General features: G+C 41.3%; 1 protein-coding gene across 1 annotated transcript in view; it reads left to right on the top strand.

The window, feature by feature from the left end:
• The window catches only part of LOC310842620 (amine oxidase [flavin-containing] B-like), a 47573-nt gene that overhangs the window by 16146 nt on the left and 7011 nt on the right, over positions 1-24416 (top strand). Inside the window, exons 4-15 of the mRNA XM_083734706.1 lie at positions 5127-5231; positions 6828-6919; positions 11715-11856; positions 12310-12459; positions 13568-13727; positions 15508-15604; positions 16307-16360; positions 17999-18056; positions 18770-18867; positions 19669-19780; positions 20639-20701; positions 20946-23887. Of these exons, the coding sequence (XP_083590832.1) occupies positions 5127-5231; positions 6828-6919; positions 11715-11856; positions 12310-12459; positions 13568-13727; positions 15508-15604; positions 16307-16360; positions 17999-18056; positions 18770-18867; positions 19669-19780; positions 20639-20701; positions 20946-21101 (1287 nt within the window). The 3' untranslated portion in view covers positions 21102-23887. The remainder of the gene's footprint in view (positions 1-5126; positions 5232-6827; positions 6920-11714; positions 11857-12309; positions 12460-13567; positions 13728-15507; positions 15605-16306; positions 16361-17998; positions 18057-18769; positions 18868-19668; positions 19781-20638; positions 20702-20945; positions 23888-24416) is intronic.

The following is a 24416-nucleotide window of genomic DNA, read 5'->3' as shown; positions in this document are numbered from 1 at the left end:
TTTCCATTCTGACAGTTTAGTTCTCTGAGCAGTTGGAATATTTGTGAACATTCGAGCCAATTGGTATCTGAGGCTTTGCTGCCTTGAGCACAATCCAGTATAGATTAGGTTATAGCAGTTCTTTCCTTTAGGTGGAATGACAAAAGCTAAATATCACTTAAAGTAACAAACAAAACAGTGTCTACCAAAAGGTCAATATATATTGATAGGAGCAAAGAGTTATTAGGGAGAACTATGATCAGTCTGTTTTCCAAGCAAAAACCACTATAACCTACATACTGGTATATTACAGGTAAAATGTTTAAGTAAATGTTCTATGCATACCCCAGTGCATTTAAGTACATTTACCATTTAAGCTCCATCATTACCACATCAGCAGGCCAGGAATTACTGGCTTGGTAATACTGTGTGTAGGCCCACCGACATGTAGCAAGTGCATGATGGGATATGTGTGGGATGTTAAGCATTCTACATGGGGCTGGCTTTATGTGTTTTGGCCCTTAAGTGATGTTTTATTGGTGTACTAATCAATAAATATGATACAAATTATTGAAAAGTGTTGTTTGCTAACTGGCACCAAGGCATTGTAATCAATGGATTGCACCTAGGAGACATGGGCTTCATTTCTAGTTCAGATATGAGAGTGTCATTCACCATATTAAGCTTACTTTACATCTGTATAACTGGAATAATAATTACCTTATTTATTTTTTTTAAAATAACAAGGGTTTTGCAGGATTTTGCATACCTGCAAAATGTTTTTTCTAAAAAAAAAAGTTTAGGGGTACTCTCATTTTGACTCAAGAAAATCACCCATTTTAGTTCAAATCCAGGAAAATAAATACAGTAAATGGACAAAACTTCAAAGACCCACAAAATGTTTATGGGTATGCGTACCCCTGCGTACCCACAGAGAAACGTACTGCCTGTCTGACTATCCAATATGGGAATGATGTCATACTTTTAGATTAAAACATTAGTGGATGCCTTAGCAAGAAATGTTATCTTTGAAAGTTTTAATGAGGGTCATGTAAAACCAGTGGATTTTTCTGGGGGTATTCAAGGGTATGCAACCTTCACCTTTCCCACCATATGTTAAAAGTGTGGCAATCACTGTAATAACTTCATGGTGGGTACCAGCACTATTTTTCTTATTAAAAAGCACTGTATAAAAATCTTTCTGTTTCTTTTCTGATGGTGAATACATCAGAGTTGATTAAGTTCACTAACTGAGGTGCCTCTTTAATTCAAGGAGTATGAATTACTTCTAATACCAATTAACAAAATAATTTCAGACCAGGATGGACTGTGTGTTAGAAAATAATTATTATGCTATGGAATAAGTGGCTGAGTGGAGGCAAATAGGAGGGTCCACTGTGATTTTTCTTAAGAGATTATTCTCTTTCTCCCTCCCTCCCTCCCTCCCTCCCTCCCTCCCTCTCTCTCTCTCTCTCTCTCTCTCTCTCTCTCTCACACACACACACACACACACACAAAACACTACACAACACATTTTTATTCAGAGAAGGCTTCTTCAGATAATTAAAATGTACATAGTGGGGTGTGTGTGACAAGACATTTGTGTCACTCAACTAATGAAGTCATGGTCCCTATCCAGTGGGAGGAGCTTGTGATGGTGATATTCTTGCAACCACATTCGGCCCTCACAGGAATCCTAGTGGGGAGAAATAATCAAGCAACAAAGCATTGGAGGGAAGATACCTGGTTCCAGTGCAACAAATAAGTCACAGCTGCACAATTGTTTTTGTAAGACTGATCTTCTGGGTATGGTATGCTTGGGTATGGTGTATCTGTGTTCTTGCTTAGCCCATTGTAGTGTGGAGAAGATGGGCTACTCTGGTCGCAGTATTTAGATTTGGAAAACTTATTGGCAGAGGCTTGGACTATGATGATTCTGTGCTGGAGATTGGGCCATTTGATGTCTCCTATGCTCCACCTATGTAGTTGTAAGTAGATTCGTACATCACAAAACAGCATAAGTCACCAGTGGGCTCCTCCAAAGGAAACCAAATGCAGGCAATTGCTTGCTGCTCAGAGAAGTGGGGTGAGGGAAGCAATATAATTTTACATACACTTTCATGAATATGAATAGGGCATGTGGTAGTCTGGGGACTTTTGAAATAAAAATATGGGTTTTTTGCCTTCTGCACCCTTCCACCTACCTTACCATGGGGGGAAATTAACACCTCAATCAATTCAAAATGTATTCTTCATCAGGTGATGAATATCTTATCTGCAAACATGTATATATTTCTTAATTAAGAGGGCAGGTTATTATTTTCTCTGACTTTCCTCTTCCCTTCCTCTTTTGGTTCCCATAAAATATTAACCAAGGCCACAAATCTGTCTCTTTGTAAAGTGCATAGCCTACCTTCTTCCTTGGCTCTAACCATTGAATTACAACTTTGCAAGGCTCACTCAAGCCTTGTTCATTTTCATTCCTTCACTGGAACTGTTTATTAAAATGTTGTTTGCCATCTTCTTGTTTATGAATAAAATATGCAAAGCAGCTGGAGCATTCAGACTTAATTAGCCCCAAAGTACGTGATTGCTGTATTGGAACACATTCAATTTTGTGGCATCTCTTTTATGGCTGGAGATACATGTGTAAGAGTTAAATACTCTGATTTATTCTCCTCCTTGACATGCTCCACAGAATAAATGGCCATTTCCATGTGCAGAGATCAGAGTAGAACAGCTTAAATGGATTTTAAATGACTGGGTGAAATTGCTTTCGTTTTTCATTTTCAAACTTTTCTTTGGAGACCTGTTCTAATTAAAGCATAAATATTAGAGTCAAGATGACTTAAGATGTTGTCATCCTTCTCAGGTTTTCCCCAGCTACTGGAACATGGGCTAAGGCCTTTTCTAAAAGCTGAAAATAAGAGCATATAAAAAGAATTATGCAGGATCCGACCAGAGCCCCATCCTGCCCCCACAGTGGCCAAACAGATATCAGAAAGAGCTTCCCCACTTGATACTCAGGTATTCAGAGGCAGACTGATATGAGAGGCAGTAAAAGTAAAGGTAAAGGTACCCCTGGCTGTTAGCTCCAGTCACGGATGGCTCTGGGGTTGTGGTGCTCATCTTGCTCTATAGGCCGAGGGAGCTGGCGTTTGTCCTCAGACAGCTTCCGGGTCATGTGGCCAGCATGACTAAGCCACTTCTGGCAGAGCTGCGCACAGAAACACCATTTACCTTCCCACCGGAGAGGTACCTATTTATCTACTTGCACTTGACATGCTTTTGAACTGCTAGGTGGGCAGGAGCTGGGAACAACGGGAGCTCACTCCTGTCACAGGGATTCGAACTGCTGACCTTCCTATCGGCAAGCCCTAGGCTCTGTGGTTTAGACCGCAGTGCCACCCATGTCCAGCCATACATCATGAAATAAAATTTTTAAGATGTTCAACCTCATCAGCCCCTCTCCATTTCTCTCTGGGAATAGATCACCCATAGGGGAATCTAAGGTGGTTTTCATTCCACAAACAGTGCTAGACAGATAAAATCCTTGTAAGACGTTCCAAGAAGTTGTATTTTTTCCAGTAAAGTAGAACATATTATTTCAGGTCATCCAATTTGTCTTTTCCAATACTGTGTACTTTTTCAAGCAGGCCAGGTTTGCTATTCCTTGTCTCCATGGTTTTGCTTTTACTACTTTCCTTTGAATTCAATTTCTAAAGACTTTAAGCTAATAAAAAAATGTATCTGCTTTTTATGTGCTGTATGTACAGTTGATATTTCTAGCCTCTCAGGGGCTTTTCTTAAAGAAATAGCTGGAAAGGCAATGAATTATAACAGCTGCACACTTTACATATGCTGGCTACCTTTCACCAAAGATTATTGTTAAAGACACTAAATAAAATGAGACATAACACTGATCCACAAAATCTCTCCTATCAAATGATTCCTGTTGTGATCAATCTATTAACATTCTAAATCATATTATCTTGCTTGTGTAGCAGTTCATTTCAATTAATTTGCCAGTTTAACTGGACACTTAATCAAATACTTATTAAAATTTGATATTACATGCACACAAGCAGCATAATCTACAATCCAATTAAGACAAAAGCGGGCGGCAGTTTGGCTGTTTTGATGGAAGCAGGGAGGCCAACCTAGCCTAAACCCTTTTGCACTGACTTACAGTACAGATTTTAGTTAATGTGTCCATTTCTAATGCCATGTCCTTTATGTGCATGCCCTGAATATTTTAAACTAATAAATGGGGCTATCAGCAAAGCTCACTGATGTGTGTTACGAGTTCCTGAATTATTCTGCTTCAGATTTAGAATCCAAACCGGAGAAGAATTCCTGGCTCACCCTCTGCCCAAAGGTCTCCTTCCATCCTGCATTCACCAGCAGCAGTGCCAGAAGTTGGAAGCCCTTGGGTCTTTTCCAAGGGCTGTCAGAGAGACAGACCTCCCTCCTTCACCTTTGCCACAGACAGAGTGTTGCTGATCTATATGTTAAAGGGAAGTTTGGGGGATATGTAAATAAGTTAGTTTGGAGCATACTGTAGGAAGCTACCTTCTACCAAGTGAAGTCTATCTAGTTAAGTGTTGTTGACAACAACTCTTTGAGATTTCAGAGGCCCCTCCCAGCCCTAACTGGAGACGCTGGGGATTGAGCTGGGACCTTCTGCATGCAAAACAGGTGCTGTACCCTGGAGCTATGACCCTTCCCCAAAGGCCTTTAAGGTATAAGGGACGGATTGGCTCAGAGTTTTCCATCTTAGGAAACTCTTAGCGAGTGTGATACAAGTCTGAGCTGCGCCTATCATTGCCATTTAGAAAGCTCATCCAAAGATGGTCTGTAGGAGGTTCAAGAAAGGCAGTTGAGGAGTAATGGAGGACTTTCTTTCTCCTGCCCTGGTTGGCTGCCTACATGTATGATTCAAAGATGAGTTATTTGCATCAACTTGGACAGACTGTGTGTTTTTTTTAATGGCAGTCTCAAGGACTTGTTTTGTATATTCATTTGAGAGATCTGTTCTCTAAAATGGATCTTCTATATTGAATTGCACCCTTTTTTCAATCAAAATAGAGGAAAATAAGCAAATGGATTTAAGTGGTATTTTTTCTCTTGCTTCTTCTGTTTTGCAGGGCAAATCTTATCCGTTCAAAGGCCCTTTCCCTCCAATGTGGAATCCCATTGCCTATTTGGATTACAACAATTTGTGGAGGACAATGGATGAAATGGGGAAGGAGGTAAACGCCAGCTTATTGTCCAGACTGGTGACATCTATCAGAACCCTTTCATTTGAGCTTCAGTGCCCATAAGCCATGGGTAGGCAAACTAAGGCCCGGAGGCTGGATCCGGCCCAATCGCCTTCTAAATCTGGCCCACAGGTGGTCCGGTAATCAGTGTGTTTTTACATGAGTAGAATGTGTGCTTTTATTTAAAATGCATCTCTGGGTTATTTGTGGGGCATAGGAATTCATTCATCCCCCCCCAAAAAATATAGTCCTGCCCCCCAAGGTCTGAGGGACCTTGGACCGGCCCCTGCTGAAAATGTTTGCTGATACCTGCAGCCCTCCATCCTGCTCCAGAATACACTCTTTTGTCTCTCACACCCCTTTGCAGTACAAATTTGCCTTTGACCCCTTTCCTGCACTGCTGGATTGATATTTTTCTGCTATCTGGAAGTGTCAAGTCACTTACAGGGAAGCAGACATACAAATCTAATTTCAAGATAAAGAAATAATCAAGATAACCCTTTGAGGGGGGGTTGTAATAAAAACAATCAAAATTAACAAACAATAAATACTGCAATTCTATGCAGCATTTATTTGTAGGTCTTTGTTTGTAGGTCTCATTGAACTATGTAGGACTAAATAAATATATAGGCTATAAATAGCATAAGAATTCCAAAAATTCACAAATAAAGCAAGACAAATAAAAGCCAATCCATTTCATAGTTCTAAATGGCTTATTCCAAAACAAAAAAAAAAACAAAAACCCAGAATGAGTCTTCACGTTTAGCAATAAATGACTGGGCTCCTATCGCCCCTCTCCTCCTCCAGTGTCCTCTTCCATTTCACCTAACCACAGCTTGATGTTAGGTTTGGACTAGGAAGTGCAGTTAGTTTTTTAAATTATGGTTTATCTGAACAAGCAAGGTCCATAAGACATGGTTGGAAGTTGGCTTGTTAGGATAAATCAAAGTTCAAACTAAACAGCATTTATCTACTTTGGATATAATGGCAGGCCATGTTCAATTGAAATTGGAGGAAATGCTTTTTATCTCTTTCTTGCAGCCTCACTAGAGGTGACTGCCTGTGCCCATTATGCACATGATGCTCAGTTCAGTATTCCATCCATAGCATTGTGTCCATACCTTCTCAATGAGCTATTTCGAACTTATTCCTAAGTAAGGGTATATAACATTGCAGACTTAATAATAGTTTATTGTGTGGGAAACCCAATTAAAAGAGTACAGGACTTAATTAATTTAAAATATGCTATATAGTATTTTTAAATTTTCAATGGAAAATCTGTCCAACACTGCAGTTTGATAGGCAGAATAAATTCCCAAAGCACAAAGGCTTTATTTTCTTTTACTAAACTGGGAAGCAGAGGGCTTTGCAGAAGGTGAAAACTCTTTGGTGCCATGGATAAATGAAACTTTAGTTTATTTTTCTAGAGAATCCTGTTAGTATTCTGCTTCTAAAGTCTTAAGTAGTCTAGAAGTGAACTAGTAGGGCGCACCTGTGGAGAAAGCAATGGAGCCAGTGAAGAGAGTGAATGATTTCTACATAGATCTGTGGCTTCTTTCTTGAGATGTGACTCTCTTTCTCTCTTAGATTCCCAATGAAGCGCCATGGAAGGCGCCCCATGCAGAGGAATGGGACAAAATGACTATGCAAGAATTGATAGACAAAGTGTGCTGGACAAAGTGAGATGCAGTTTTATACATTCCATATTGATAAGCTCAATAGCAATAGTACCTAGAGGAAACATCTCTATCCTAAGTTGAGAAGTAACGCTATCTATTTGCTACAGTAATATTAATCTTTATCATAGTGAATGATGAATTGTGTTCACAGTTGGGAGATACATGTGAAATAATGTGCATGTGGAAATGTGGCTATATTGCTCTGACAGTGTGATCATACACGTCTACTCATGTAAGCTCTGCTGAGTTTAGGAAGAGTAAAAAAATAAATAAACCAGACTAGCAGTGGAAAACTCCAAACCCCCAAACAGCAATTCAAAGGACTTCAAATGCTCCTAGAAATAAAAATGTTATCTGCCACCATAAAACTAGCAACAGGGAAATAGATTGGGATTAAGCAACCCATGGTTTAAGAAGTATGATTTTGTACCAACTCCAAGCAGCCTTGGCCAGCATGGACAATGGCCAAGCAACACCTGGAAAGCCACAGCCCTTAAAAAAATAATAATCTGGGAGCTGATTCATTTATTTTCTCTTAGCAACTCTGGTCATTTTCTACCAGAGGTCATTTCTAAGAACTCTTTAGTGACAGCACCACACAAGCAACATTCTATCAGTGGTGGGGAGCCTACAAGCCATGGGCTAAGGTGGTCTGCCCATGTCTCCCTATCTGGCCCAGAAGGTGCTCCTAGTTCTTCATGAAAGTTTTAAATTACCTGGTGTCATATGATACCTGGTAACTGACAGGTGGGTGGCCCTGCCAGCCTGCCAAAGTGGTTTGTGGAGGCTTGGATCTTGCTCTCCCGCTGGATCCAGTTCACTGCCCCTACTTTAGTGTTAGGCTTTCTTTTTTTCTGTATCTGTTTCTGCATTTGTTTTTCTAGCACTTAACACTTTTGTTTTTGCAGTGAGCATTCCTAAGTTAATGCTCAGCTGGGAGGGTTGTGAGACCTCCCACTCTTCTTCAGCTTCCGGGAGAATGTGGTTTAGATAAAATGAATTAAAACCAATGGTTCCTACACAAACTGAGTCCTATCCCATATTAAGCCCCAGGAAAGACCTTTGGGTGAACCTCATTTCTCTCTCTCTTATTAAAAGCCTATCGATGTGCATGTTTCATGTACTTCTATGCATTTGATCTGCCTTTGTGATCAAGATTTATGTTTTTTGAAATGGCTTCCCTTCTCTAGGATGCAATGGAGCTGAAGGGTAATCTCCATTTTTCTTCCATTCTGTTGACAAATTGAACAAATTTGCTTTTATATGGCATTGCATGCTGGAATGAGATGCATGACATATATTAGGTGCCTAGTTAGGTCTGGCAAGCTCTAATGCAGCCAGAAAGCTATGTGTGTTTGATAATTTCCTATAAACTTTACATATTTCAAATGATGAATCACACAAGGGCCATACTACATACAAATAAAATAGGAGCCATCCATTTCCCTGTATAGTTAATCAGTGGCGTAGCGTGGGTTGTCAGCACCTGGGGCAAGTAATTTGTACCCCCTAACCCGTGGATTTGCGCCCCCTAACCCTAACCCCCAGATATTGCGCCCGGTGCGGCCGCCCCCCCCCCTGCACCCCCACACTACGCCACTGTAGTTAATTCTAAAGGCATGGAAGTAAAACCTTCCAGAGACATGGAGTGCATGCATGCAGTCTCTACCATGGCATGTGTGCACTGATGTTCTCTCACTTTTTAAACGTTCTCTATCAAATGTTAAGAAATTGCATTCAAAAGTAATCAAAACTGAGAGAATCTTTTGGTGAAATTTTCATGGATAGGGTACAGGGTTTTTGTTGTGCTTACCTTGCTTTCAAGGTGGCCAATGGGTGGGCTTGATTGTCCTTTCTTTTATTCTGCAAATCATCTCACCAGTCGTCTGCACTCTGCAGCCTGCCCAGGTACCCATGCTTCAATTAAAGCCTAGGGGAACACATCAAAATATAACTCATTCCATGGAGCATTTCAGATCAGGAATCAGGGGCAGCCAGGGAGGCTGCACAGTGGTGAATAAATGTTTTCTGGAAAGATGCACACACCACTGCTCTCTTAAACTATAAGGCAAGCTCAAAATCCTACACCCACAGAAACGCTGAAGTGCCCTGACAATGAGGCAGGGGGAAACGACTCTTTTCACAGGGAAATAAAACTCTGGAGAAATATTTTGGCACAGCACTAGTTCTGGATTGATTGGAACATAAGAGCAAGATGTCAAAGGAACATGGGAAGCTATTTATATCACTGGTCCATGTGGCTCAGCATTGACTATCCCAGGGATAGCCAATCCAGCCCAAAGTGTTGCTGAATTGCAACTCCCATCATCCCTGATCATCGGGATCATCATTGTTGTGGATGTTGGGAGATAGTCTAACAGCATCGGGAGGACACAGTGTTGGCTACTCCTGGTCTATGTTGATTGGCAGCAGCTCTCTAGGGTTGCTCTCATGAGTCTTTTCTAGCCTTACCTGGATATTCCCAGGATTGTAAGCATGCCACAGATTGAAAGCATGTGTTGCACCACTAACCTACTTAGGATTGAAGACTGCTGTTATTTAGGACAAAACCCACAGCGCTGCATGCGATGCATGGTGTGCTCAGAGGTGCTTCTGAGGACCCACTTCTGAAATATTGAACAAATATTTGGACATGGGGGAGATTTGGGAGGGTCTTCCAACATTGTGCCAGAAACAGTAGATTGAAAGAAACCAGGACTGTGCACTACTTATGTGCCCTGTTTTGGTCTGATGTCAGATTCCATGGAGAAGGAGGCAAGGCAGATCAAAACTGGACCATGGACAGCTCCAAGTGAGCAACTTGCTCCAACAAAGGTTGGGAGCAGACTGGGGTCTGTTTCCAGACTGCTTCCTCCAGCTTCCGCTCCCTTGAGTGAGCTTTACTGATTTAAAGACCCAACCCTTTGGCCTGTGCACAGTCACTTCTCACCTGTTCCATAGCTTCCCTCCTGGTGCATTGCCTGTGCTGCTGGACAGCTGATGTTCACTGGGAGGCAACTGGTGCTTCAGGGTCAGGGGAAGGTGCCCATGAGAGTATTATAGGGAAGTTCCTCTGTGGCCTCCTGTCCAACCACCTCATGTGCAATGGTTTCCCTATCTTCAGCAATCAGCTCTGAGCCCTCCACTGACTCCCCATCTGGTGCCCCTGTAGCCTCTGACTCTGTGTCCAGATCACTGATGGTTACAGTGGTTATAACATTAAGGGGGATTTTTGTATCCTGTCCCCATCCTTTGCCAAGATGGTAGTACTGGAGCATTCCTTGTTTCCTCTTAACTTCTTAAAATACTAAATATTATCAAAATACGAACAAGGGGATTTTTTTGCCTCTATTGCTTCCAGTTATAGTTCTCTCATAACAGAATATTAGTCTATATGCCAGGGAAATATTTAATTCACTCCTTTGCTTTTCAAATATCATGGAAATAACTCTCAGCCTTTTTGGGTCACTTATTTATTGCCTTGTTTATTTGAAGCATTTTAAGAAGGTGAGGAACAGTAACAGATTTATATGTGAAAACATGTGATAAATATTGCATGCAGTTGCAGTGTTGCTATTTCAGTGGTTGATCATTTAGAAATAATAGTCTGCTGTCAAAATCATGCACAAAAAGATCAAAATGTCAGGCTTCCCTGGAGGCCAACACTTTCCTTGAGCACAGTGTGCTCTTTCAGGTAGGAACAAATGGGGCATGCTGGTTTCTGGAAAGAACTAATCAGAAAAAAAATAACATTTCTTGAATAATATTTTCTCATTGGTTTTCACTTATTTGACGTTTTCTTGGCTCCCATGGTTTATAAAAGAATTAAAATTATAAAGCTGTGGGGTTTTTTTTTATAAAAAATATTCCTTTCAATACATGAATTATTTGATAGTCTCAAGTGGAATAGTAAATGAAAAGTTCAAAGGACCATTCATCAGGGCATTTATAGCTATGATAGAAATCTTTAGCTGCAATCCACTGGGGTGTGGGTGTGCATATATATATATATATATATATATATATATATATATATATATACACACACACACAGTGGTACCTCAGGTTAAGTACTTAATTCGTTCTGGAGGTCCATTCTTAACCTGAAACTGTTCTTAACCTGAAGCACCACATTAGCTAAGGGGGCCTCCTGCTGCTGCTGTGCCACCGGAGCACGATTTCTGTTCTCATCCTGAGGCAAAGTTCTTAACCTGAAGCATATGTAACCTGAAGCGTATGTAACCTGAGGTACCACTGTATATACATACTGTATGTATACATGTGTGCGCGCGCGCACACACACACACACACACACACACACAGAGCCATTGAGTAGCTGTTGAACTTAGGACTACCAAAGTGGAGCAGTCGCTCTCCCAATGTTAAAGTGATTAATACCCAAGCCTGGTAAAGTTATTTTTGCATCTGAGGCAGGAAAAACACCTCTTTCCCTCCCTATAAAGTAACTAACCATTTGCTGTCTTCTCATGATGTGCCCTGGAGATAGTGGCATATCTTGTTTTTCTTTAAATACTCAGCAGGCATGGATGTAGCCCAGTTCTTACTGGGAAGGCATATCAGAAGAGGGAAGACTAATCTCACCCTCCCACCATGGTTGGAACTGAGATCCCCCCATTTCATGAAAAGGGAGAATGGAGATATTAGCCACCCCTCCCTGTGCATGCAGTAAGAGCAGTCCAGCAAGAACCCTGCATCTCCACACCTATAATGAAGGTGGGGCAGGGGGAGAGGCCAGACTCAACATTTTCCCTCTCTCTTTTGGATTTGTATGCAGTGCTGCCAGGCGGTTTGCTACTCTGTTTGTCAATGTCGATGTTACCTCTGAGCCCCATGAGATCTCTGCTCTGTGGTTCCTGTGGTATGTTAAACAGTGCGGTGGGACATCCAGGATATTTTCAACAACCAATGGAGGCCAGGTATAGTGAACTAGAACCGCTCCTCCCCCGGTTATTTGTGTTAAACAATTATGGCAATAATTTCAGACGTTCAGCTTGATTGAGTGAGGGTTGAATGTCTCCAGAGGGCAGAATATGCCCTCCATGTTCTCCATGCACTGGCCACACCATCTCTGACATTGATATTTTTCTTTAGATGGTCTGAAGGGGGCTGAATGTGTTTAGTAGCTTCTTCTAGCTTGAAAGCCTCAATAACAGGATTCTTAGCTGTACAGAGGCTTCCAAACATGGCTAGAAGCCACCTTTAGACCTTCATGCTCAACATGTGAAGGTGCTGGGTGTGTGTAGCCCAGCCAGAAGAAAAATATTAATATGAAGGGGCTTCTATTGTGGTTCATCTGTTCCATCTGGGTATCACTTTAAGCCACCAATTTGGTCTGCTGAACTATGTTGTGTGTTTTTTCTATCTTCCAGGAGAGGAAATTCATTGGAGGTTCTGGCCAAATTTGTGAGAAGATCATGGAATATCTCGGAGAGCTGGTTAAACTAGAGAAGCCTGTTACCTCCATTGATCAGACTGGTGAAAGTGTCATTGTGGAGACACTGGATCATGAAACATATGAGGTGATTTAAAAGCTTACAGTTCTAATATATACAAGGATTCTCTTTTTGTCATATAAGGAGAAGAGGATATAAAGGACATTTGTTAGTTGGGTGAAGAATCCCAACAAATAAAAATGTTCAAACGACTGTGTTCAATTGACTGCATTAAATATCCACAGTTTGCTGTTACAAACATGAACAAATTATGCCTTGGACCTGTACACTTTCTCCCCCTCTCCTTCCTCTGTTTGTGACAGAAGAGATGATAAACTTTCCTTACTCATTCCTTCCTCATAGTTTACAGAGCACAGATCAAATTATGGTTTGGGATTGTGGTTTAGAAGCAAATAGAGTTTGCACAAACCATGGTTTGCCAGGTTTGGACAACAAAATTGTGAGCAGGTTGCTGCAAACCAGGAATTCAAGATTTAATCTCCCTTCATACCCTGAGGAAGCAGAGAAGGGTAGAAGAGTGTGTGTAAGCCATGGCTTGATTGCCATATCTCAATGCAGTAATTGATTTGGTACAGGCAACTCATGTGGGAGTTACATTCTGGGGATAGTGCATAAAACCCAAATCGCGTATAGTCAAAACACACTGGGTTCAATAGCAAGCAGGAATCCCAAAGTATTTCTTCCTTTTTACCCCCTTTCTGTCCTCTTAAAAAAATTAAGGAAAATTACTAATGTGTAAAGCTTAAATGCATGTTGGTTGCAAGTTTCTTAATGAGTTTATGCTATTGTGCTTTCTTACTTTCTTACTTTTAATTATTTCTCTTGACTGTTGTGACTGTACTCCTTCCTTGTGGCTGCTGTCCTATATTTTCCCAGGAGATGCCTGAGTATCTAAATGGTATCTAAAACTACCCTTGTGTTCTTTGTGTTGCAAAGAGCCTTTTCAACAATTTATTCAGCCATTTTGAAAAATTCAAAGGTCCATTTTTGTCATCATTGGAAAAATTGCTTGTCACTTTAAATTTCTGTGACCTATAACCTGATGAGAAATTTGTATCCTCTTTTGTGAGTCAATTTTTCGTTGAAATGTAATCGGAAGTCTCCTATAATAACACAAGCAGTTTCAAGTATCCTGTGAAGATAGAGTTGATTTTTCTTTTCATTTCTTTTCAAGGCCCGGTATGTTATTAGTGCCATCCCTCCAGCACTTTGTATGAAGATTCACTTTAACCCACCGTTGCCTTCGATGAGGAATCAGTTGATCAGCCGGGTTCCTATGGGATCAGTCATCAAATGCATAGTATACTACAAGGAAGCATTCTGGAGGAAAAAAGGTATTTTATGCTGATTGAAGGGAAGGGGCACATACAGAATTGCCCTAAATTATACTTTTCCTCACATGTTGTTCTCATGCTGTCTTCTTCAGCATCATCTTAGAGAGTTAGACACATAGATGGAGAACTAGACAGGCACAATCTTGCTGTCTGTGGTTCCTTCACTGAAGGTTTTTGATCCTGCTCATGGTAGGGAGGAAGGTGATATTATTATTATTATTATTATTATTATTATTATTATTATTATTATTATTACTCCCCTCCCTCCCATGCTGTTCCAAAGGGTCCCCCCAATCCTCTGGGGACTTCAGCGGAAGGGAGGAAGTGGAGAAAGTTGTCTTCCACCACCACTCCCTTCCAGCAGCATGGGTGAAGTCTGGATCCAACCCGCATGTTGAAATAGATGCATAAAGTGTGTGTATTCTTGAATCCTAAAGTGACTAACAATTCTAATAATTAAAAGCAAGCAATTAAAGCTAACAATTAAATCAAACAGTAACATTAAGATGTGGAACAGCCATGAAGAGACAACGCATATTAAAACCAAAGGCAGCAAAATAAGACAGCATTTTAAAGGGAGTCTAAAAGGCTTGAGCAAATAGTGCCGAAAAGATACTGGACCCTCCCTGAGGAAGGTGCTTTGAAGATGGGGTTACGTCTTTTATCTTTATGATTAATGTGGTGCACTATGGAGAACAAGATCTTATGCAAAGAGTTGTCGATATTCTCTGTGCCTGAAGAATTACCATGGTAACCCAGAATCTGGCAGCCACCCAAAGACTATCCATTTCTCTCTCTTTTTTAAAGCCTGCTGTTACCTCACACAGTTGTGAGGTACAATATAGGAGTCTCAGAAACTTCTAGAAATCCAAACATAATGGTGGTGCATGGCTGTTCAGGACACTCTTAGGGCTCAACTCTTGGCATCTCCCGGAAGGCCAATTTGGTATAGTGGTTAGAATGCGGGACCACTCAGCCAGGAAGCTGACTGGGTACCCTCGAACCAGTTGCTGTCTCTCAGCCTGGTCTATGTCACAGGGTTGTTGTGAAGATGAAATGGACAGGGGCAGAACCACACATGCCAACTTGAGCTCATTGGAGGAAAGTGTAATAATACCTAAAATACAAAAATATATATCCACAGTTAAGTGATCTCGGGGACATTAGTGTTGGTAAAGGTAAAGGAACCCCTGACCATTAGGTCCAGTCAGGACGACTCTGAGGTTGCGGCGCTCACCTTCTTTATTGACCAAGGGAGCCAGCATACAGCTTCCGGGTCATGTGGCCAGCATGACTAAGCTGCTTCTAGAGAACCAGAGCAGTGCACAGAAACACCGTTTACCTTCCCACTGGAGCGGTACCTATTTATCTACTTGCACTTTGACGTGCTTTCGAATTGCTAGGTTGGCAGGAGCAGGGACCAAGCAACAGGAGCTCACCCCGTTGTGGGGATTTGATCGGCAAGTCCTAGGCTCTGTGGTTTAGACCACAGCGCCACCCAAGTCCCATTAGTCTAGGCGGGAATAATTCTTCCTGGGACCTACTAGGAGGGCTTTCTAAAGGCCCTTTCGCTATGTAGCTTCTCCCAACCACTTTAAGTAGCTGTGTATTGTGACTTTTAAATTGCTGCATATACATTGCATTAAATTTAATGTTCCTGTGGTGCCCCTGTTGTCAAGAGATGTTGTTAAGATATATTATTTAGAGGCATGAGAGTGACATAGTTGTTATAACTATCTAGATTACTGATACATGGATTCACTTTTCACTCCCATTTCAGATTATTGTGGCACCATGATAATTGAAGATGAGGATGCAGCTATTGGTTTGACACTAGATGACACTAAACCCGATGGAAGTTTTCCAGCAATAATTGGGTAAGGAATACCGAAAAGCCACCTTTTGAGTCTTTTAAGAGAGGAAGAGAATCAGAAATGAAATGTGAAGAGAATATGATTTGTGTTTGGACTTAAGCATGTACCTTACATGTTTGTCTTGAGCAAGTGTACCATACAGTTGGAACATCATTCTTTACAGAAAAGCAACCATAATACAGGACATTGGTTTTATATGTCCTGTAGGGGTATAAAAAGCTGTCTGTGAAGAATTATTGTCTCAGTCTACTATGTTTGAGTTTGCACCTATTTAGTCTAGAACCTGCATACCTTTTCATATGTTATGTAGAAGTATGGGAAAAGAAAGAATGGGTCCCTCATTCTTTCACACATCTTTTGGTAACAGGCAAGTGTGGAGTTTCTTGTTTCCTGTATACTGTATACAGTGCATAAGTTGTGCCCACCAGGTGTCAAGTGCCCTTGGGCACTTCCATGAGAAAAATCCATGCTTCCCCTTTTCCACAATGTCATGGAAGGAGAGACAAAGTGAGATGGCTGGTGTTTCTGTGTTGTCACATCGCGTGGAAAGATGCTACCTGACAGGGTCTGCATAAGTCTTGAAAAAGGACTGTATGACATTATTGAAAACCACCGGCATCGTATGGTCTTAATTTAAACTATAATTAGTATTGATTCTATTATGATGATAGAAGTAAGAGTCTGTTCTATATTATTGTATTTTAGTTTTATCCTTGCTCGGAAATGCAGAAAATTGACTCACCTCACCGCGGAGGAAAGGTATGAATAATAAACCTCTGGATTTTTTTTTTTTCTGGCAGCCCAAGATGTTCCTTTCTTTCCATTCCCATATGGACTTCCCTGATTTTGTATGTGAGCTGTAACTGGTCTGTGACCGAAATAATAAATTCATTCATTCATATGGTGGTAGAATCAGTGGAGACTGACTCACTAGGGCAAGTGGAGCACTGTTCCACCAGCCTCTACCAACCCTCTTTCTTACTTACAGCCAGACCAGGTGGTTGCACTGCCAGTCATGTTCCTCCTTCTTACTCCCAGTGTTGCCCCATGTAAAGCTCAGCAGCAAAGACCTTTATGCGCTAACAGGTCTATGCAGCTGCTTAAACTTTCTTGACAAGCCATTCATTTTATTGGTTTTTTTGGGGGGGGGGTATTGTTTTGTGTTTTGTTGTGCTTGTATATATTGTGCACTGCTTTACATCTTTTATATGAGTTGGCAGCATACAAATATTCTTTGTAAATAAACAAATAAATGATTCGGCTGCAAATATATTTCATATAGGTTTTGACTCCCAGGACAAAATGGAGTCAAGGAAGTAATAATGTTTTTGATGGTTTCGATGGTCTCCAAATTAATGCTCTTTGGTATTTGCTAAGTTTAAAGTATTTCATTCGGTACGTAGTTACTACAACTCCCCAGTCCAGAAATTGATATATGAAATGCACAGTCATAACATCTATGACAATATAGTGCGAGAGGATGGGCCTGGAGTCAGCCTTGTTCTTGCAACAGATGATGAGCTCTATGGGTGGGGGCGGGGGAGCTCCTCCTGCAGCAGTCTTTGTGTATGTGGGAACATGTCCAGAAGACCCACCAACGATGCCTTGAAGCTTATTTTCATGCATGGATTCCACACTGTGCCTATGTGCCTAATCAGTTTCTGGGAGTCATTTGTGTAATTGGCTCATAGCAAGCACAGGGGATATGATACAATTCAGCCTGTACAACAGAGCAGCCTGTTATGCATTTTTTTAAAAGTGAGAATCCCACTGATCAGCCATTGGGTGGGGAAAGGAAAGGGGGTCATTTCCATTTGCTTGTATCCTCCTATGAACAGGCAATTGGCAAAGCTTTGTTTTAGCCTTTTAAAGGAATTGTTCCATGCATACAGGCCCATCTATTCAAACTGCACACATAGGATCTGTTTGCACATGTGGCTACTCAGTAGGGCCATCCAGAGAAATTTTGCTACCTGAGGAAGAGCAGAAAAGGCAGAGTCTCCAAGGCTGGCCAAGTTATTTTGGTACCCAAGGCAGAAAATCCCACAAGCACCACTTTCCCTTCCCTCACTTTAAAAATGCAACAGTAACGTTTGCTGCCTGTTTGTGACACTCCAGTAAGCTGCCCCAGGTTGCAGTCTCACTCAGAAAGCCAGCAGCCTAACAATAGGGCTAGCCTTGTTGCTGCTGATGTTGTATGCAGACTGTGTGTGGGGTGGTGTTCCCTAGCAGGCTCAGGCCCATGATGTTTATGAGGGCCTTTAGACTGTATAGCACCAATCCCTGTAAATATTAATCTTAGAAACTGAGGTGATAAAATCCAGATTCAGAGCAAACTATAGTTTGTTTCAGAAACGTAAGCTCAGCAATATGTTTTTTCTTGTATTTCTGCTATAGGAAAAGAAGGATCTGTGAGCTCTATGCAAAGGTGTTGGGATCCCAGGAAGCCTTGCATGTAAGAGGATAATATATATTGTTTTTATTAATGATTAGCTCTGATGATACAGTTAGCAGGGCTTCATGCATTCTCCTCCTTTAGCAAATGAATCCTAGTAATTTTTTTGTATGACAATACTCTGGCACCAAATCTTCCTCTGAGGCCCCAGGACAGTGCTTGAACATCTTTTGGAAGATTTATAAGACTAGTCATCTTGGATTAGTTTTCTGAGGTCATGGTCCGTGAAGCTGGACACACAATCCATGACCTCAGAAAACCAGTAGGTTCACTTTGAGTGTTGGTATTTGGGAATATTTCACATGTGGATCTCAGTCAACCCCGTGAGGGTTTTCAAAGATGTATTTTGCATTTCAATTTTTTCAAAGATGGACTGAGAAGAGCAAGCACTTGCTATATTTTTTGTACCTTATTATAATACATTTCTAAGAAACCTTTAACAAAGTGGTGGGGCAGAGAGGGATTAAAGTTTGTGTGTGTTACCCATTTTCTTTTCTCTTTTAAAGTAGTTTTACCTACACTTTTAAATGTGCTATCTGACCTGTATTTTCAAATTGGAGTGGCTTTATCTGTAAATAGATGTGTAAATTTTGAAGTGACATGAGAAATCGCTGGGTATTCCTCACAGATCTCTGAAATAAGTTTTCTGGTTTTTTGATTTGTTTTTTAACCTTCCTCTGTTACTTTTAACCCTGTTAACTCTGCCTTTCTAGCCAGTGCACTATGAAGAGAAGAACTGGTGTGAAGAACAGTATTCTGGGGGGTGCTATACAGCCTATTTCCCACCAGGGATAATGACTCAGTTTGGAAGGTATGTTAACAATAATCAAGGATGTTTCATTACAGAAAGGAACCTGAGGAGATTATAACACCTGAAATACAATTCCCTAGTTTGTGATTACGCGATGACTGGCAGGAGGTTGCATTTGTTTCAGCAGTTAATAAAAACTGTAATCAGATTCATGTTTTGTTGTTGATTGGCGACCATGCCTTTAATGAGTTAATTAGCTCCAAACAGCTCAGTCCTATGCAAGAGATCCCAGGAAAGTGTGCATCCTTAATTAAAGGGGTACTAGAACATCTAAGTGTTGGTGAGAGTTTGCAGGTGTTCAGTAAAAGTAACTTCCTCGCTCAAGATAAAGCATTTATTATTTGGAAATATCTTAAGCATATTATCTGAAGCAAAGATTTTATGTTGCTACTTATATCAGTGCCATCAGCCCAGAGCATCCTTGCATACATAACAGCTCTGATTAACATTCAGTTACAACCCTTGAGTTTATAATATGTCTCTAATAAATCAAAGTAGTAAGCTAACAAATTACGTAATTAATGTTGGAATTCAATGCCTTTGCCCAGCAAGGGTGCTCTGTATGTGAACTCAGATTTCTGTGCCATGAAAACTTTCTGTGTCAGAAGACTGTTACTCAATTCTAGTCACCTTTCCTCTCCTCAGAAAGGATTTCATAAAGTTGGGAAAGGGGGCCAGAAGCAATCTGCCATAGGTTGCAATGCTGATGTGGTAGAATGATATTAGGAATGCTCTTGTCTCTGACTTACGTTTAGAGAAATGGGTCCCTCATGCTTTCCATATTCTGTGCCTCTTTTAAAGGGTAATTCGTGAGCCAGTTGGGAGAATCTTCTTTGCAGGCACCGAGACGGCTTCAGAATGGAGCGGCTACATGGAAGGTGCAGTGCAGGCTGGAGAGAGAGCCGTCAGAGAGGTACAGTGAGTCCTGAGTAAAAAGGCCTTGTGAGGCTGCAATCCTATAGTCACGAATCTAGGAGTAAGCCGCATTGGACTCAATGGGCCTTTTTTCTTTCATAGGGGCATATAGGATTGCACTGCTGATATGTTTGAATAAAGGGCAATTGTATTTGCTGGTTAAAATATTTGTATTCCACGATTTGGCCAAGCAATTTAAGAGACACCCATTAAAAGCAAATAATCAACAAAAACAAGCAAGCCACCAAAGTGGGAAAGTCAGTACATAAAATCACAGAAGGAAGGGTAGTGGTGGTCAAATGAATCCCAAAATGCGACAAAAGAAAGGAAAATGGACTGGAATTCTAATAAAGCAGAGCCTCCCTTGAGAGAGGGTTGCAAAACATGGGTGCCACAACTGAACAGGCCCTGTCTTACCAGCTGGATCTCTGATGGCTGCAGACTGCTGAACACATTCTCTGTTTGTAACTGTGCTTAAAATAATGGAATACATTTTAAAATTGGAAAGAGAGCTTGAAATTGGATATTAGGGATTAGGGCAGGCCTGCAGTATTTTGGACTATTCCCAGGCAATAGTCCATTTTAAAGTCAGTTGAAACTTTACTTGGTATGCAGATGCAGGATTTATTCCCATGGCAGCATCGGTGGGGGCAACGTTTTGCCTAGCTTGTTTTGATATGCCCTTAAATCTTGGACCTTTCTGATAAATTTGCATTACGTGTGAATCTGTGCACCTCCCACTCATTTCAGAAAGATCTGAAACCTTGGTGTGCATTTAGTGTATAATTTTCGGGAAGCCTTTACCAAGGTATTTGGAAATAAAAGGAAGCCATGTAAATGTTATCTTCATTTTTAGATATTGCACTCAATGGGGAAGATTTCGGAAGCAGAAATTTGGAAGTCAGAACCAGAATCACTCGTAAGTTTGCAGTTCTTCCTTTAAGGTGAAATAGTGCTGCATTATTATTAATTTTATCAACCATTTTGTGACATGCTATATACAGGATCTGTAACTAACAGTGAAACCTGTGCATGTTTTGTCACAAGCAAGTCCTGCATAATTCCATGGCTGTTAGTTATACCCAAATAGATGTGACTGAGATTGCCACCTAAGAAGAACTTCACATTTGCCTTACACTAATAGTGAATGTTCTTTCATCCAGGATGTCCCAGCCCTGCCAATCACTACCACCTTTTGGGAAAGAAACTTGCCTTCTGTACCTGGACTTCTCAAGTTGTTTGGCTTCTGTGCTCTCTTGACATCAGCGACTGCAGTAGGGCTCTGCACATTTAAAAGGGGACTTCTGGTGAAAAACTGAAAATCGATCTGTGAATCTAATAAGAATTGGCAGATGTGTGTGCATTTGCACGATCATTTTACTCTTGCCAGGTAGTGATGAATGCAATTCTCAATTATCCCATGTATTTCTCCTATGAAACTTTATCTTGCAAAAGGGTCCAATGTGTATTTCTGAGGCCAGTACAAAGTGGGCTGCTGCTGTTATTATTATTTTGGGGTATTTTTTTAAAGTGGTCTGGTGGAGCCCAGTGTATTGCCATGACATTTTCCTTTTTTACAAAATCAACTACTATGTTGATCTCACCACAGTGGCAAGGCAAAAATCATTGCACAGTGGGAGAAAAGTAGTTGATCGAACATTTCCACTGCCTCCAAATGTTTTGGGAGAATGAAAATTAAGTGAAGAGATTATAGGAGTGAATAAATTCCAGGGTCAACATTCTACACAAATTTAGGGGTCTATTTCTTCAGAAGTACTTTTTGGTTTCTGTTCTTGGGGTTTGTTTGTTTTTTTGCAGAGAAGGGTTGCCAAAAAGCTGGAAGGGGTCTCTATTTTTTTTTTTTTTTTGAGGGATTCCACACTCCATGGCACATTTTCTAGAACACATAGGCAACCTACTATTCAACCATGTGTTAACTCCGAGAATGCAAGAGCAGTTGCACCTGAGTGAACCCAACAAATGAAAACACACATTTTTAAGGCTTGAGTTATGTGTTTGCAAATATTTTATTTTATATGGCCAAGCCTTAATCTGGTCATTAAAAATACCAGGACCAGATTAAAGCGTGCGAGGGGGTTGGGGAGTATTGATGCTGTTGGGACTCCTGGTTAGACACCCTCCCCCTTGTCACTTCCTGCCTTTGACTTGTGGCATTATGAAGAACTAGGAATGTAGGAAAAGTGTAAATCACTACGCACTCAGATTTGGACTTTCCAAAACAGTATGTGAATCGGAGCACAGTTCCCTGCATTTTTGTGGTGCAGTTGTCCAAGCAAGCAATGTTCACAATAATGCAGATATTAGGAGGAAGATATTAGTAAAAAAAGGTAATATTTAAAATGCAGATGGGGAAATAGGTTTGTTAAAAAGTGTACATTAGCCAAAGTTGCATAAAGCTTTCGTGTTTATTAGGAGAAATTCGCTCTAACATGCCTGTGAATTTTCATGAGTATTTCTTAAAACATGTCAAATTGCTGCAAAATGTTGAGAACTGAATTTAAGACGGGGGAAATGTGAAACCTGAGAGAACCAAAATGGACACATCCTTCCATCCGAAGAAGGAACCTATCAACTCAGGCTAAATACAGGTGCAAATCCCAGTTAGGGGTCATTTCCAGTGTTGCTTTTCCTTTCTCATGTCTTTGGCAGTACAAATCAGGGAATAAATTACCAAAGATGATAATCTACAAGGAGCAGCCATATACTGAATCAGAAAATTGGTCCATCTAGCCCAGGAATATCTACCAACAGGTTCTGGTTCTTAAATAGATGCCCAACAACTTAGATCTTTAAGCTGGAGGTGTAACATGGGAGCTTCTACAGCCAAAGCCTGCTCTCAGCCAATGCCTCTCAAAACAACATTGTGATGATTATCACATGGAACTTGTTGACACTGTTTTGTGAATTGTGAAAGATTCCTGTCTGTCATCTTAATCTGACCACTGCAGTGTTATGAAGACTAGTGTATCCTGAGCATTTAGAAATGCCTGGCATTGTAAGTAGCTGAGGAAAGAAAACTAGTGCTGCACTTCACGCAGGGAGGGGCCAACGTGAACTCCAGCAGTACGTGGGCAAAAGAGAGGAAATAATATTGAGATGGACAAAGAACTGTGCATGGTACAAAAGTTCAGCTCCCTAGATATTCCCTTTTAGATTTTTGGTTTCTAAAAACATGCAGGCGTCCAAATATTTCTAAGCTTTTCTATATGAGTACTGGACACTTGACTACAGCTTCTTATTTTTTAAATGAATCCATGAGTTTCAGGATCCCAGCTTCAGCAATAGATACTTGACTTTGAATTTTGACAACTGTACCATATGGAAAGGTATCTTAAAACATAACATGGAGTCCATGTCTACCTCTGAGGCTATGGGAAAGGTCCTTTCAAGAACCTTGTCATACTTGCATCATCTTGAAGATCCATTATTTTAAAAGTGTATAAAAATGATACTAGCTTTCTTTTGCACTTCCTGGATTTGCAGTAGGAACTAACACTTATTGTTGTCCAAAATCTATGTTTACTTCCTATCTGATATTAACATCCTCGTCTGGTTAAAATGATTTATTATTTCTATGTGTGAAGGTGCTTCTGCTTCGGTTTCTAATGAGATGGCACACAGGAAGTACACTGTAGGAAGGGTCTTGAAGCCCATTTTTCACCTACAAAATGGAACTGCAACATCTTGCTGCTCAAGTAGCTCCAATGAAATCAAGACGGCCAACTAGAATGACATTTCAGAATGTCAGATTTCAATCTGTTGGGAAGTCTGTTGCTTGCCTCTGGCAAAAATTAGGCAGTTTCTCTGTGCTCTGGTTATGCAGTGTGCCACTGTGAACTGAAGGCATCCATTTAACTTGAGAGAGCATCTCTTAGGAATTTGAAAGACCGAGGAACAAGCTATAGGACAGACATGATGTTTCTCTTGGGGTATTATGGAAGAGTCATGTTCTTACAAAAAGATTTCCAAGTCTTGAAGTTGTTTTGCATTTTTTTTTCTAAACTAGGATTACCTTTTACTAATGGCATTGTGACTCCCTGGGAGTTACATATGTATATTTATACCAACTTCCAAGTTACAGCCTGTCAGGGGTTCAGAAGGAGAGACACAGGAGGGGGAGCAAATGGAGAGTGAGGAGGAGGAGTACGAGGGGGGCGCAGGCAGTGACAGTGGCCAGAGTTATTCCACAAGCCTCTCTAGCGAATCGGAGGACTCACAGAAGGGAGCGCCGGTGGCCAGAGCGAGGGGGGCTCCAGGGGGGAAGCCCCAGGAGGAAGGGGCCAGCGGGGAGTCCCTGAGCAGCAGTTGGAGATCAGGACCAGCGTCTCCACCAGAGCGCAGTGGGGAGGGGGAGTCCCAGGAGTCGGGACCAGTGTCCTCACCACCAGAGGGAGGAGAGGAGTCAGGTTTGGCAACGCCCACATCAGGAAGCGGGGAAACGGTCAGAAGGAAAGTCACCGGCTGGGCGCGCGCGCCAAGTTCAAATGTACAGGAGCGCGGCACAGCGGGGAGCCCGGGAAGGGAGCCGGGTCCTAAAGCCCGCCGGAGGGAGGGGCAAGACTCAGGAGGCTCAGCGTCAGAGGAGTCCAGGAAGGAGGGAACCCCAGAGGGCA

This window comes from Podarcis gaigeae (genome assembly GCF_964106915.1).
Source record: "Podarcis gaigeae genome assembly, chromosome: 4".
NCBI classification, from domain to species: domain Eukaryota; kingdom Metazoa; phylum Chordata; class Lepidosauria; order Squamata; family Lacertidae; genus Podarcis; species Podarcis gaigeae.
The sequence above is the reverse complement of the archived record's forward strand: the minus strand, read 5'-3'. Positions and strand labels throughout refer to the sequence as shown.